Here is a 12,282-nt window from a genome sequence, read left to right as displayed (position 1 = left end):
CAGCGCAGAGTGTCCGCCTCGACAGCAGCCGGCACGGCCAGCCACCAGTCGCCGACATGAAACTTCTGGTACGTAAACTAAAGACTAAAGAGGTTGCTTTTACGTCGACTAGAGTACATATAGCGTTTTATGGTGCTGAGAGGTTAGCATGCGTATAACGTAATTACAGCTATTCGTACTACGGTTTTACTGAGGGCAAAACGTTAAAATTCAGCATGAATAAAATTGTTTTCCCTAATTTCGTTTTAGTGTGAAGCTTTTTTTCAACAGACCGTAGCACATAAAATTTCCGGAAAGCTAATGCAGCAGTCACCGTCTTCTGGTTGACCTGCAGAGGCTCAGATAAATTATAAGACATGTTGCAAAAAATTACAGTTTTGAGTCTTACCCGTGACTAACGCTCCCCTTCCACCTCCGGCAGGCTGTGTTCACCGTATTGGCCGCTGCCACGGCGGCCCACGCCCTATACCCGCCCACCACCTACCCCTACCCCTACCCTAAACCATACCCCTACTACCCAAAGCCGTACCCCCAGTACTACCCCAAGCCGTACCCGTACTACCCTAAGCCGTACCCGTACACTCCGGCCACATCGTACGCCTATTCTCATGGCTCTACGCACGGTCATTCGTACGGATATTCGTACGGCACCACTCATATTCCCCACTCCTACTCCCACTCGTACTCGTACCCGAGCAGCTACTATCAGGGCTACAAGTACCCGTACGGCTACAAACAGCACTACGGCTACAACTACCCGTATGAGTACCAGACCCATCACTACAGGTCAGTTTCTTACTACTGCATCTGCGCAGCGTCACTCTTTCATTTACATGTTAGTACACGACTTTAAAGTCTTGAGTTCATAGTTTGTTTTGAAAAGCCAACTTGTTTTCTTTTTTTTCTACTGGAATTGCTGCTCTCATGTGAAGGAATTCTATCAGCAAGAATAATCGTTCACCAAGCTCTCCCTATAAAGCTTTCTCAATGCGAGATTCTGTCACTCAATTGTCTCACTCGTAGCTTGAAATTCTCACTCACTTGAGCCTCTCGCCGTTTGCAGCTACCAGCCGGTGAAGACGATCGTAAAGCACCGGCCTGTGCCCGTGCCGGTACCCGTACCGCAGAAGGTGTACAACCCGGTGCCGGTGTACCGCGAGGTGTACAGCACGGCCGTGAACCGGGTGCCGGTGCCGGTGCGTGTGCCGCGCCCGGTGCGCGTGCCCGTGCCCGTGGACATCCCGCGGCCGGTGCCGGTGCCGGTGCCGGTCAATGTGCCGCGGCCGATCCCCGTGCAGAACCACCACTTCCTGCTGCGCAAGGTGGGCGTGCCCGTGAGCGCCGTGGGCGGCGGCTACCCGGTGGCGCCCGTGGCAGCCGCTGCCGGAGGCTACGTCGGCTAGGAAGGTTGCTAGATGGCCAGCTGCACTGCTGTGACAGCTGGGCAGCTGCCCAGTTCAGCTGCTGTGACAGCTGGGCAGCTGCCGTGTCGGCCGATCGAATACATGGCAAGAGACCAAAGTCTGAAGTTATCGTGAGCTTGTGTGCGTGTGTGGATGCTCGCCCTGTAAGCGACAGAGAGTTGAGTCCTGGATTAATGAAGTTTGTCCTGCGTCGATCGCCTTTGAGAGAGGGCATGTTCTTTGAAGTTAATGCGTTGATTCGCATTCTCTTTGTGTTGTTTGTTTCACTTTACGTGTTGCAAGTTAAGACAGCTGTGCTGGCTTACTTGTCGTTTTACTGTATCGATGCTGAGCACTTATCTACGCCATTTTATTTTCTGTGTTTTTCTGTGTCCTCGTCTGCTTGTGATGTGTCCAGAGCGCATGTGAATGGTACACCATATGATATCGAATACACCGCAAGCCGAATGAAAATCAACGTCTGTACAATAACGAGGCAAAAGCACGTCGCAGTCGACCCTTGACTGAGAGGGACGCAATTTACTTTTTTACCAGCCCTGGGCCTCAGACGTCTGCAAAGAGCTGGCGTTACCTCACAGCATGGGCGCCGCCACCGGGGGGGACGGGGGGGACGCGTCCCCCCCACTCTCAGAATGGAAGGGGGACGTCCCCCCCAAACTCATTACGGAGCGAGCGAAGCGAGCGTAGTCTTTCGTAGGTTAACGGAAATTTCTGAGTATGCCGTGGTCACGCTTTTGCTAGGCTTATATCTCAGCAACCACTTGACCGATTTACATGCGGTAATTTTTGTAGGGTAGCACTAGATTCATTCCTTCTAACAAGCATCGGAATATTCCCGATGCATGTGAGTGACCCCATACATATGCACGCGCCACGTGAAAAACGAAGAGGTGTCAGTTTTGTAACAATTTCAATATCTCGGCAACTACTGGGCCGATTGCGCTGAAACTTGGCATGTAGGTAGGTATACCCACTAGACAATGCATATCCATGTGCCACAGTTGGGGTGCTGCTGCACGTGCGCACATGCAGGGGTCGATTCCAGATCTCGAGAACGGCTGAACCGATTGTCCTGAAATCTGATACATGGTTAGGGACCGGTTAGTAAGGTGCCGTGCAAAAGTCATTTGGGACCCATTTTGCACGTGCGCACGTGCAGGGTGCCGCTTCCAGATCTCGAGAACGGCTCGGCCGATTGCGCTCAAATTTGGCACATCGTTAGGGACCGGTTAGAGAAGGGTGCAGTGCACAAGTTGTTGGAGGTATCCCCTCGCAATTTCGCACGTGCAAGGCCCATCCCACCCTCTCGCTCGCTCCGTTGGTCGCCCCAAAAGGCGTTTTACTGGTTGTTATCCTACTCGAAATTTGATTAGGCCCTTCGGTCCAATGAGACCATTTCAGAGCCGCAAGTATGAAAGAATTAGTGGGAGACATTGGTCGGGGCAGCCACCCCAGTGAGCCACTTGGGATGAACCCGACCAATTGAACAGGCAGCCCAGCCCACTGGCACTCACTGCACCCGGCAAAGGACTATAGCTCCAGTGGAGCCATTCCCGCATGGGATAGAGTTGCCCGTCCAGCCCGGAGCAGGGGGTTGCGGCGTGGAGGAGAAGGATTTGACTGTCATGAGGATGGAAGAGATGGAACGGCCGGTGCCGAATCTGAGAGGGTCCAGGAGGTTTAGAGTTACTCAGTATATGGGGTGTGGGCCTACAGGCATTGGTCTGACCCCTGCCACTTCGGCCATCAAAACCTCCAGCTCTTATCCGACCTGTCATCGCGGAACTGCCGATTTTTGATATCGTGATCAACGTGTGTCGTATAACACGACTGGCTGAACACGGGCCTAATATATTTCGTCTAACCAGCCAAGAGCATGACTTTACACCAATCCGACCTCGAAGTCAAAATCCGAACATTTTCGAAGACTTCAACTCCGACTCTGGCCAAAACTGGCCAAAACAGTCAACTCCGACTGATTCCGGCTCCGACCCCACACTTCTGCAGTCACGCTACACTAAATTTCCAGCTTCTAAGAAATAAGCTATACGGTCGACAGGACCACAAAACTTTGAGGCGACTTGACTACTTAACTTGGTTTTCCTGACCTAAGTTTTTCTGGTATCAAGCTTGTTACACGGGCTGCAAAATTCGTATTTTGGAGCAGTTTTGCCTAATGTTTTTTTTTTGCCAATTTTCGCGGCGCTTCGCGCCGATTCGTGCACAAACCAAAAAGAGAGATTTGTGACTATACAACGTCCCCTCCCCCACGCGGGTATGCAATATGCATTACCTATGCAATATGCATTATCGATCGTATTAGTGGCATACATCAGCAATCATACCGTGATAGAACACGAGGCTTTGCCGTGTCAAACTGAATCGGACATCAGATGTGTATATAGGTAGGTACTCGGTGGGAATGCGGTCTATAGCCATTACTTTAAGGAAATACCTACCAAGCATAGTACGTAGTTCAAACCAGCTGAATGCTGATTGGCTAGCATTTTTCCGTAAGGGAATGGATTCCTCGGTAAGAGAATGACAAAGTGTAATATCTATGGGAATGACTTTAGTCTTCAAACCTAAAATCGATACCGATATATTTGGCTAGGGTGATCGTTGGGCCATAAAAGCTCCTGATTTGTTCTCGTCTCAGCTCAAGCTATAAAACTGTTACTTCAGTTCAAAACCCTATGTTAAAAGTGGCATATTTGCTTTAAACGTTGAATGCATCCGACTGAAAAAGCCACGGTAAGAATGTCTGCTATTGGGTTTTCAGTCGGTCAGTCCGTCCCCCCCAGTCAAAAATCCGTGGCGGCGCCCCTGCCTCACAGTCAGCTGTCTCAGTGAGACACGGCTTGTCCGGTCCGGCCGATGCGCCGATCGAAGCCCGTTGTAGCCTGACCTCGTCCACAGTCCACACCCTATTGCAACGCAGTCCGATCTAGAAGTCTGCCGACAGTCCCAGGATTCCTCTTTACACGACCTTGATATCGGGAATGCGGAAATGTATTTTAGCTTTGGACAACATGTGCATTATATGAATCCATCGCGTTTCACGCTGGCAATGGATCATCCGCATGGAAAAAATGCTTTTCACATTTGTTTTAGCTGTTTTTTATTTATTGAAATCAGTATGCAAAATAATAGTTGCATCATATTTATAACCCATGAAATATAAGGAAACGCATTTTCTAACTTATGGCATTGAAACATTTCCAATAAAACTAGAATGTTTTTTTTTAGGGCTTATCAAGGCACCGATACTATAAACATAAATTTACTGATGTTATGCACACTGCTTATTGCTCATGCGAAAGTTTGATCACGAATCCTGTCAAGTTTGTTTACTGAAATGGTCCATTTACATTTCAGAATCACTCTTTTAATTTTCAAAGATGATAACTTTATCCAGATCAGGTACAAAAATGAAACATTTATCTCGCCCTGAAAACAACATGCCTGCCAAACATGAATAGCAACCTAAAATTTGAAAAAAAATCTTTGAATAAATACTTTTTTGGCCTGACCTTAGTGCGATCTTGACCTGGAATTTACCCTGACCTTTTTGAGACCCGACATAACCTTTATTCCGACCTTTGTATAAAGACTCACCTGCGTTTCGGTCTCTTCATAGTAATACGCATTCCGACTGAAATCCGTCGAGTTACTCTTCGTGGCTTTGGCTTCTAAGCTTACAATGTTGAAACTCTTATAGTTTTGATTTTTGACCTGACTTTCTCTTGACTGGCAGACTACATTAGCAAGGTTTTGGAGATCCTAGATCATTGTTGAAAGTTTTTACTTATTGCCTGCTTCATCTCGCTGTGATCACACGTTCTGGTATTAGCAGAAAGGAGTAAAATGCCGCGTTCAGCTTGAGACCTCAGCATTACGCAGGTTCTAATGAACACACTTCATGATTGCACATGCCCAGTTATCTGTAGGTATGTGCATGTAGGTACTGCATATGTTTAGGCTGAAAAAAAAACATCTTCGCATTTCAATTATTCACCCATTCATGGAGAATATTAGGTGAGCTGATCATCCTTTTGATTTTCGAACGACAAATCGGCCTTCATACACCAGCTGGCTATGTTCATTTGCTTTCTTTGTTTCCTGTCCATCGTTTAGGACGTAAGACAGGTGACAAAATTTAGAACCTTGCATAAATGAGCCTAAATGAACGCAAGAGTGAATGCATGAATGAGTGAAGTGTCATTGCACACGTTTGTATGGAGCGAAATCTTATAGCTTCCCTTAGGTCTGAAAGTATTCATGTTTTTGTTCATTGCTTCTATCAAAAGGCAGCTGAAATCAGCGATAAAGTTAAGCTATCAAAACGGCGGAAAAGTCTGCCAGCGACCCGCAAGAGATAAAACAGCCTGAGATTGAACGTGTAAAACTTCCTGCGCCAGATAAGCAAGACGCTTTGTTTCTTTCATAGTATACTATTGACTCAAATCTTCCTGTGTTTACCCGGAATTATGTTTTTCCGTTGATAAGATTTATCAACTTCCTCTTCTGTTTCCTATCTAAAGGTCATGACCAGAGGCAGAGCAGTTGTGTCACAGGCGAGCTGGGAAGTTAGGCTGCGTCCTGACTCGACTTGACCTTAGCCTTGATATCTGGTATTATATGTATATTGTATATAGACTTCTTTACTCTTAATCCTCGATAGTTTTAAGAAACGCAATGTAAGTACCTATCTCAGAAGTTTTATGAAAATAGTAATTTTTCACCGTTTTCATTATGACGTTTATTTTCTAACTATGATAATTTGTTTTGTTTGGCCGCGAAGTATGCAGAAACGTCGCTGTTATGAATATGGACTACTAACAAGCCTATCAACATCTATATTCACTCAGTTAAATAAATCATTTTGCGGTCATTTTGCGGACGGTGTCTCGATTTACTGCTGGAGCGTTGATGTCATTGAACATCGCAATAACTGGATTCTGTATGCATGTGTATTGTGTAGGTAGGTATTGTAAATTATGTGTCCTTTTCTCAACCATATCTGCTTGATTTCTGTTCTAAAATTATTTAAAAATGTTAACGTCTGCACTATTTAGATAATATGCTATGTTGCTGATATACTGCTGATCGGGTAAAAGCCTTATTGATGCTTAAACAGCTTCGTAGCAGGAAAGTTATCGTTATTGTTTGCTTTGTATTGTATTGTATTGTATTGTATTTACATTTAACCCTATTCCTGGCGGGCTCCGCCGGGACAAGAAACTGGCGGGGGGGGGGGGGGGGGGGGGGGGCGATTCGGCCCCCCCCCCCCCTGAGATCTCGAGAACGAAGCAAGATAGCGACAAGCGGTAAACGGCATCGGATACGCACGGCCAAGATCTACAATTTTTACTAAGGTCATTTTCAGGTCAGGTCAAAGATGACGTCACAGGGGTCGAAAAAGTCAAAATGGCGGCGCTAGATATGGAGAGAGTTTTTCTCGAATAACTTTCGAATTAGTCAAGATAGGAACAAACTAAGGGCATCATCGTGATCCTCTCGTCAATCCGCATCGAATGATATATATGTTGATCTCGAAAGGTCAAGGTCAAAGATTGACCTCAGGTCACGTGACCTCGAGGTCATCATGTATATCATTCGATGCGTCTTGACGAGCTGAACACAATGAGACCATCCACGCGTCTGTATCTTGTTCCTGTACGGAGTTATTGGCCAAAAACCTTTGGTGACCTTTGATGACGTCACATGACCTCACAGCCGCCCAACAGCAAAACAGACCTCAAGGTAGTGAAGGTTGATCGTATATGAAGTCATGTATGGTATATGGGGCCATTCCGACCCGTTTTAGTGGTAAAAACAGGGAGTTGATTTTTCCCCCATTGACTTATAATGGGGAGGTCGCGAAATTGACCTGACCTTAGGTCACCGATATCAAAATTCCGAGATATACAAATTGCACATACTGGTACCCTAACTAAACCCTGAAGAGAAGAAATTGATCGGTCAAAAACTCTAGCTCTGGCGTGATTGCAAACTTTTCTGAGGTAGGGTCACCAAACCGCCTCTGGTGACCTGACCTGAGGTCAGATCAACTCAAAATTTTCAGACATGTTGCGTAGAAGCCTTTTAGGAAAAGTCAGAAAATTTGAGCTTCCTAGCTCAACGCGTTTGGGAGAAATAACCAAAAAACCTCAGGGGGGGGGGGCTCCTGAGGCCCCCCCCGCCAGGAATAGGGTTAACCCGCGCCGTGCTGGTGGCCTGAACTTTCCGCCGAGTGCTGGGGGGGGGGGGGCGTTTTCACGCCCCCCCGTCTAACTCGGCTCCTGGGCCACGTAGCGACACGCGGTAAGCGGCAATCGAAAGAGCGTCAAAAATAAGGACGAAAACACTTCGGTCATTTTTTGGGTCAGGTCAAAGGTCAGGTCACTAGAGGTCACCAAAGGTAAAATGTTGACTATTTCAACATTTTGGAAACTGCCAACGGCTATCTCGGGAACGGATAAAGCTACAGCGCCGCGGAAAAGCGCATTCGATAGCCCTTTTACAGACCTTTCTGAGTAATGTTCTCAGATTTGACCGCAGGTCAACGGTTTAGCCTCCAGAGGGCAAAAACTCCAAAAATAGCCGTTTTTACGAAAAACGTTTTTTCGTCAATAACTTTTGACTCATAAGCGCCATGACATTACTTTTGCCAGCATCGTGTTCCTCTCGTCGAGACGCGTCGAATGAACTATTCGTTGACCTTGAAAGGTCATTTTGAAAATTTGACCTCAGGTCAAGGTCATGACCTGACCGAAAAGGGTCATGTTGCATATCAGTCGATCCGTATCGTCGAGCTGAACACATCTGACGTGTTTTCACCGCTCTAGCACGTCTCTATCAAAAGTTATAGCCAAAAAACTGCTGGCGACCAATCATGACCTAAGATGACCTCAGGGGCACACAGAGGGGTCACTGGTGCATTTTTCCTATTCAGTGTGTCATGTTTACCTATGAACCGATGTTTGAGAGCGTTTTGAACGATATTCGTCCAAAAGAGGCGCATTTCAATTTTCTCCCATTGACTTATAATGGAGAGGTCGCAAAATTGACCTGACCTTAGGTCACAGATATCAAAAATCCGAGATATACATTTTATACATACTGTTACTCATATCAATCGCTGCAAGTTTCAAAGTGATCGTTCAGTCGGTGTAGCTATAGCGAGCCTTTGAACTTTTTCTGAGGTAAGGTCACTTGACGTGACCTGGTGACCTGACCTTGAACGGCCTAGGTCTGAAATTTTCACAACATGTGCGGAAATGATGTAGGAACACGTGTACCAAAAACGGCGGCGCTGCGCGCCGCCGTTTTTGAGATATTCGCGAAAAACCTGAGCGGGGGGCGTAAAAACGCCCCCCCCCCAGCACCGCGCGGGTTAAGAGCGATCGCTTTATTCGTCACCTGAGCTTTGTCAACGCTCTGTCATCTAAGTGAGGTTGCTCTGTAAAACTACACTATGCTTCTCACTTTTGAGATCATCTTAACCTTGAAAACTTATCCCAAACAGATCTTAACCCTCGCCCGTAAACGGTGTTTTGCCACCTTCGCCCATGCAGGGGGGGGGGTTGGTGCGACCCCCCCTGGCGTTTGAAAACGGAGCGTCGTAGAGCTTAGCGGAAAAGACCAACGGATTGCTCTCAACGAGATCTCGCGATTGGTGGTATATTTTTTGGTCCTAGGTCAACATTTGACCTACTTATGACCGGTCAAATGTCAAATTTTCGGGAAAATCTAACTTTTTCAGATTTCCGTGCCGATTGCGGCAAAACGGTAAGAGATATCGACTTGAAACCTTCACTATCGTGATCCTTGATCAATTCTCTATCGTTTGGTGTGTATTTCGATGTCATAACTCTAAAAATGATGCGTTGGGAGCATCGGAAGTCTGCAAGGTCATTTGTGCATTGGGTCACGTCAGGCGTGTGACGTCACTGACCTGACCCTGACCCAAAATAAACTACAAGAAACAACTCACGATGCCTGAAATGGATAGCAAATTCCAATTCAGGGCATCAAAATACCCCGAAAAGGCATACAAGTGCAAGAAGTCATTACAGGTCAACCGAGGTCACTGACCTGACCTTGACCTTAAGTAACCTTGAAAAGGTCAACGGACATTGTGCCAATGTCAAATCAGCCAGTTATGATTCTAAAACAATCCATCAGTGTATCAGGTCTGTCGGCATTTATACCATTGTGAAACAATCTCCAATTTAGCGTAAATCTGGCCGGAGGTTGTTCCCTTTATGACGTCATAACTCCGTGACCTGACATGACCTTGACAATTTTTTTTACCAAAAGTTGCGCAAAGGATGCCCCAAAGGGTACTGAAAATTTGAGCAGGCTATCTGAAACGGTTCAGCGTGTAGCTAAGAAAAACCTCAGGGGGGGGGGGTTGCACCCCCCCCTACATGGGCGAGGGTTAACAGACAGCTTATTTTGCCAGATAAATGTTTGTAAGCTCATACTGACATATATTAAGGACCAACTGATGACGAAATAATCGAAACGCGTTTTGGTCCTAATATAAATTATTTTGAATAGATAAATGTTTGTCCTGTGTGAACTGCAGGAGAATTATGTATCTAAAGAATAATTAGAAATGGGCCTAAGGCACCCCCTTGTAGTACCCTTTATGCTTAATAATTCATTCACACTTTGGAGGCACTGGACTCCGAAATATCATTTTCCACTACAACTCTGCACTTTTATTCCTCGTTTCGAGGAGCGTGACGGTTCTGACATTCATGTCTAACACATGTGTCTGCTGTAAGGCTGCTGTAATTGTGACACTGCAATTGCTGGACTGAGGGTTTTTAGTGAACAACGAAGCCTTCGGTGGTAGTGGTCCATAGCATCGTTCGTTTAGGCGGTAAGAGTTATATGTAATGGCAAAAAGAATATGTATTTTCTCACATATATCAACAAGGCGAATAGCTATATACCTACCTCATTCACAAATTAGTATAACAAATGTGACAAGAGGTAATATCAACAATTCCAACACATACCAAATTGTACACACGAGTATGCACCATAGTGGTAATCGGTGATTGGAGTTGAAGTTCCGCTCAGTATGTGGTTCTGGTGATAGAAGCGGCGAGGTCGGACGTTGGGTCGAGATGTAGGGTGGCCGGGGCGAGGAGGCAGCGCTCCTAGCCGACGTAGCCTCCGGCAGCGGCTGCCACGGGCGCCACCGGGTAGCCGCCGCCCACGGCGCTCACGGGCACGCCCACCTTGCGCAGCAGGAAGTGGTGGTTCTGCACGGGGATCGGCCGCGGCACATTGACCGGCACCGGCACCGGCACCGGCCGCGGGATGTCCACGGGCACGGGCACGCGCACCGGGCGCGGCACACGCACCGGCACCGGCACCCGGTTCACGGCCGTGCTGTACACCTCGCGGTACACCGGTACCGGGTTGTACACCTTCTGTGGCACCGGAACCGGCACGGGCACAGGCCGGTGGTTGACCACGTGACGAACAGGCTGGTAGCTGAAAATGAAGAGATCTCGTCAGAAGTGGTCCGGGCTGTCCGAAACTCAACGGTTTTACCACTGAGGGGGCAACTGGAAGCAGGCTTATGAAACGGGTGTACGAACGTATGTATTATCAAGTGCTAGAACTGAATAACGCTTTGGAACTCCAATATAGCATCTAATATATTCTATTGAATCATTAGAGGTCGGAAAAGCGTGCAAAAAATATATTATATTTTGCTTAGACCGTATATTGCGGCCTATTCCCATCACGTTCTGACAGTGGCGTTCCCGGGATCAGCTCATTACCGTAACCTACCCGATGTGATGCGTCTGGTGTCCGTACGAGTAGCTTTGCGGATGTCCGTACGAGTGTCCGTACGGGTACGGATGCCCATAACTCTGGTGTCCGTATCCGTGGTGTGTCTGGTGACTGTATCCGTAACTGTATCCGCCGGGCGGAGGATACAGCGCCTGACCGAGGGCCAGGGTGGCCGCGAGCACAATCTGTCAACAAAGTCATCGTCGTAGTCTAATTCACCCCATGGTCACACACAACAATACCCTAGTATTGCAGGGAACCGCGCACAGCCCGACGGTACCCTTTCGTCTCGTATGACACAGAACGACACTATTTTGCTGAGCAGCAGAGCATTGCATCGACATGGCTAGAAGTCATAACGATTTAAGCTTCAATAGTAGTTGGTAGACTCAGTTACAAAACGAAATATTTCTACATACAATGCAATTTTGATAAATACAGCTTAGCTTGATAGTTTTTCACCCTAAGCAAAGAAAACGCGTGCTGGCCTTTAGCCCGCTGTCCTCTTACCAGCACTGCCATGTTGAGTTTGGAGTGAGCGGGTGATCGCACTATCCCGCTCCGGTGGCTCGGCTGGATTGAGCTGCCGTCGTCCGGTGTCCGCCGTCTTTATACGAACACGCAGATAACAGCTAGGTCCATTCCCACCTTGGCGACACCCTTCCGGCGATAACGCCACCTCGAGACGCAGGATTTCCTTTCGCAAAACACCTTGTCGCCGTGGCCTCTTCTCAGTTCGGACGGCTGTGATAGAGCCGTCTAGATGAAATCTCAGCGGGATAAACGGCTGGTCACCAACGGCGAGTTGTGCTTTAGCGTGGCACTTCCTGTGGCGCGCAGCTTTCCGCGTTCGCCCGGGAAATCAGAGCGAATCAAAGAGTGAATGATATGATCTATGGTGGCGGATGTGATCTTTGACTGGTGTGAGTATAAAAGCCCACAACAATACGCAGCCGCTGTAGTACACAGCAGTAAACAAGACACGGCTGGTGAACATGCTAATAGTATGCCACTTTTTTGTCGCGGCTTTAAC

At 47.4% G+C, this 12,282-nt stretch overlaps 2 protein-coding genes across 2 annotated transcripts; one reads left to right on the top strand and one right to left on the bottom strand.

Moving 5' to 3' along the window:
- LOC122386425 (adhesive plaque matrix protein-like) lies at positions 1 to 1,877 on the top strand. The gene is made up of 3 exons (XM_043375603.1): positions 1 to 68; positions 422 to 786; positions 1,064 to 1,877. The coding sequence occupies exons 1-3, from the start codon at positions 57 to 59 to the stop codon at positions 1,401 to 1,403; spliced, it is 717 nt and encodes a 238-aa protein (XP_043231538.1). The 5' UTR covers positions 1 to 56; the 3' UTR covers positions 1,404 to 1,877.
- An 8,422-nt stretch (positions 1,878 to 10,299) lies between these two features.
- Positions 10,300 to 11,828, bottom strand: LOC122386426 (uncharacterized histidine-rich protein DDB_G0274557-like). The gene is made up of 3 exons (XM_043375604.1): positions 11,760 to 11,828; positions 11,247 to 11,434; positions 10,300 to 10,943 (listed from the first exon to the last, which is right to left on the bottom strand). The coding sequence occupies exons 1-3, from the start codon at positions 11,769 to 11,771 to the stop codon at positions 10,604 to 10,606; spliced, it is 540 nt and encodes a 179-aa protein (XP_043231539.1). The 5' UTR covers positions 11,772 to 11,828; the 3' UTR covers positions 10,300 to 10,603.
- Positions 11,829 to 12,282: the final 454 nt, after the last annotated feature.

The sequence above is a fragment of the Amphibalanus amphitrite genome, unplaced genomic scaffold, assembly GCF_019059575.1.
Source record: "Amphibalanus amphitrite isolate SeventyFive unplaced genomic scaffold, NRLGWU_Aamphi_draft 000250F_arrow, whole genome shotgun sequence".
Classification (NCBI taxonomy): domain Eukaryota; kingdom Metazoa; phylum Arthropoda; class Thecostraca; order Balanomorpha; family Balanidae; genus Amphibalanus; species Amphibalanus amphitrite.
The sequence above is the reverse complement of the archived record's forward strand: the minus strand, read 5'-3'. Positions and strand labels throughout refer to the sequence as shown.

Coding starts and splice junctions, on each gene's coding strand:
- LOC122386425 (XM_043375603.1), top strand. Junction 787..1,063: donor TACCAGACCCATCACTACAG/GTCAGTTTCTTA, acceptor CGCCGTTTGCAG/CTACCAGCCGGTGAAGACGA.
- LOC122386426 (XM_043375604.1), bottom strand. Junction 10,944..11,246: donor CACCAGACGCATCACATCGG/GTAGGTTACGGT, acceptor CTTCATTTTCAG/CTACCAGCCTGTTCGTCACG.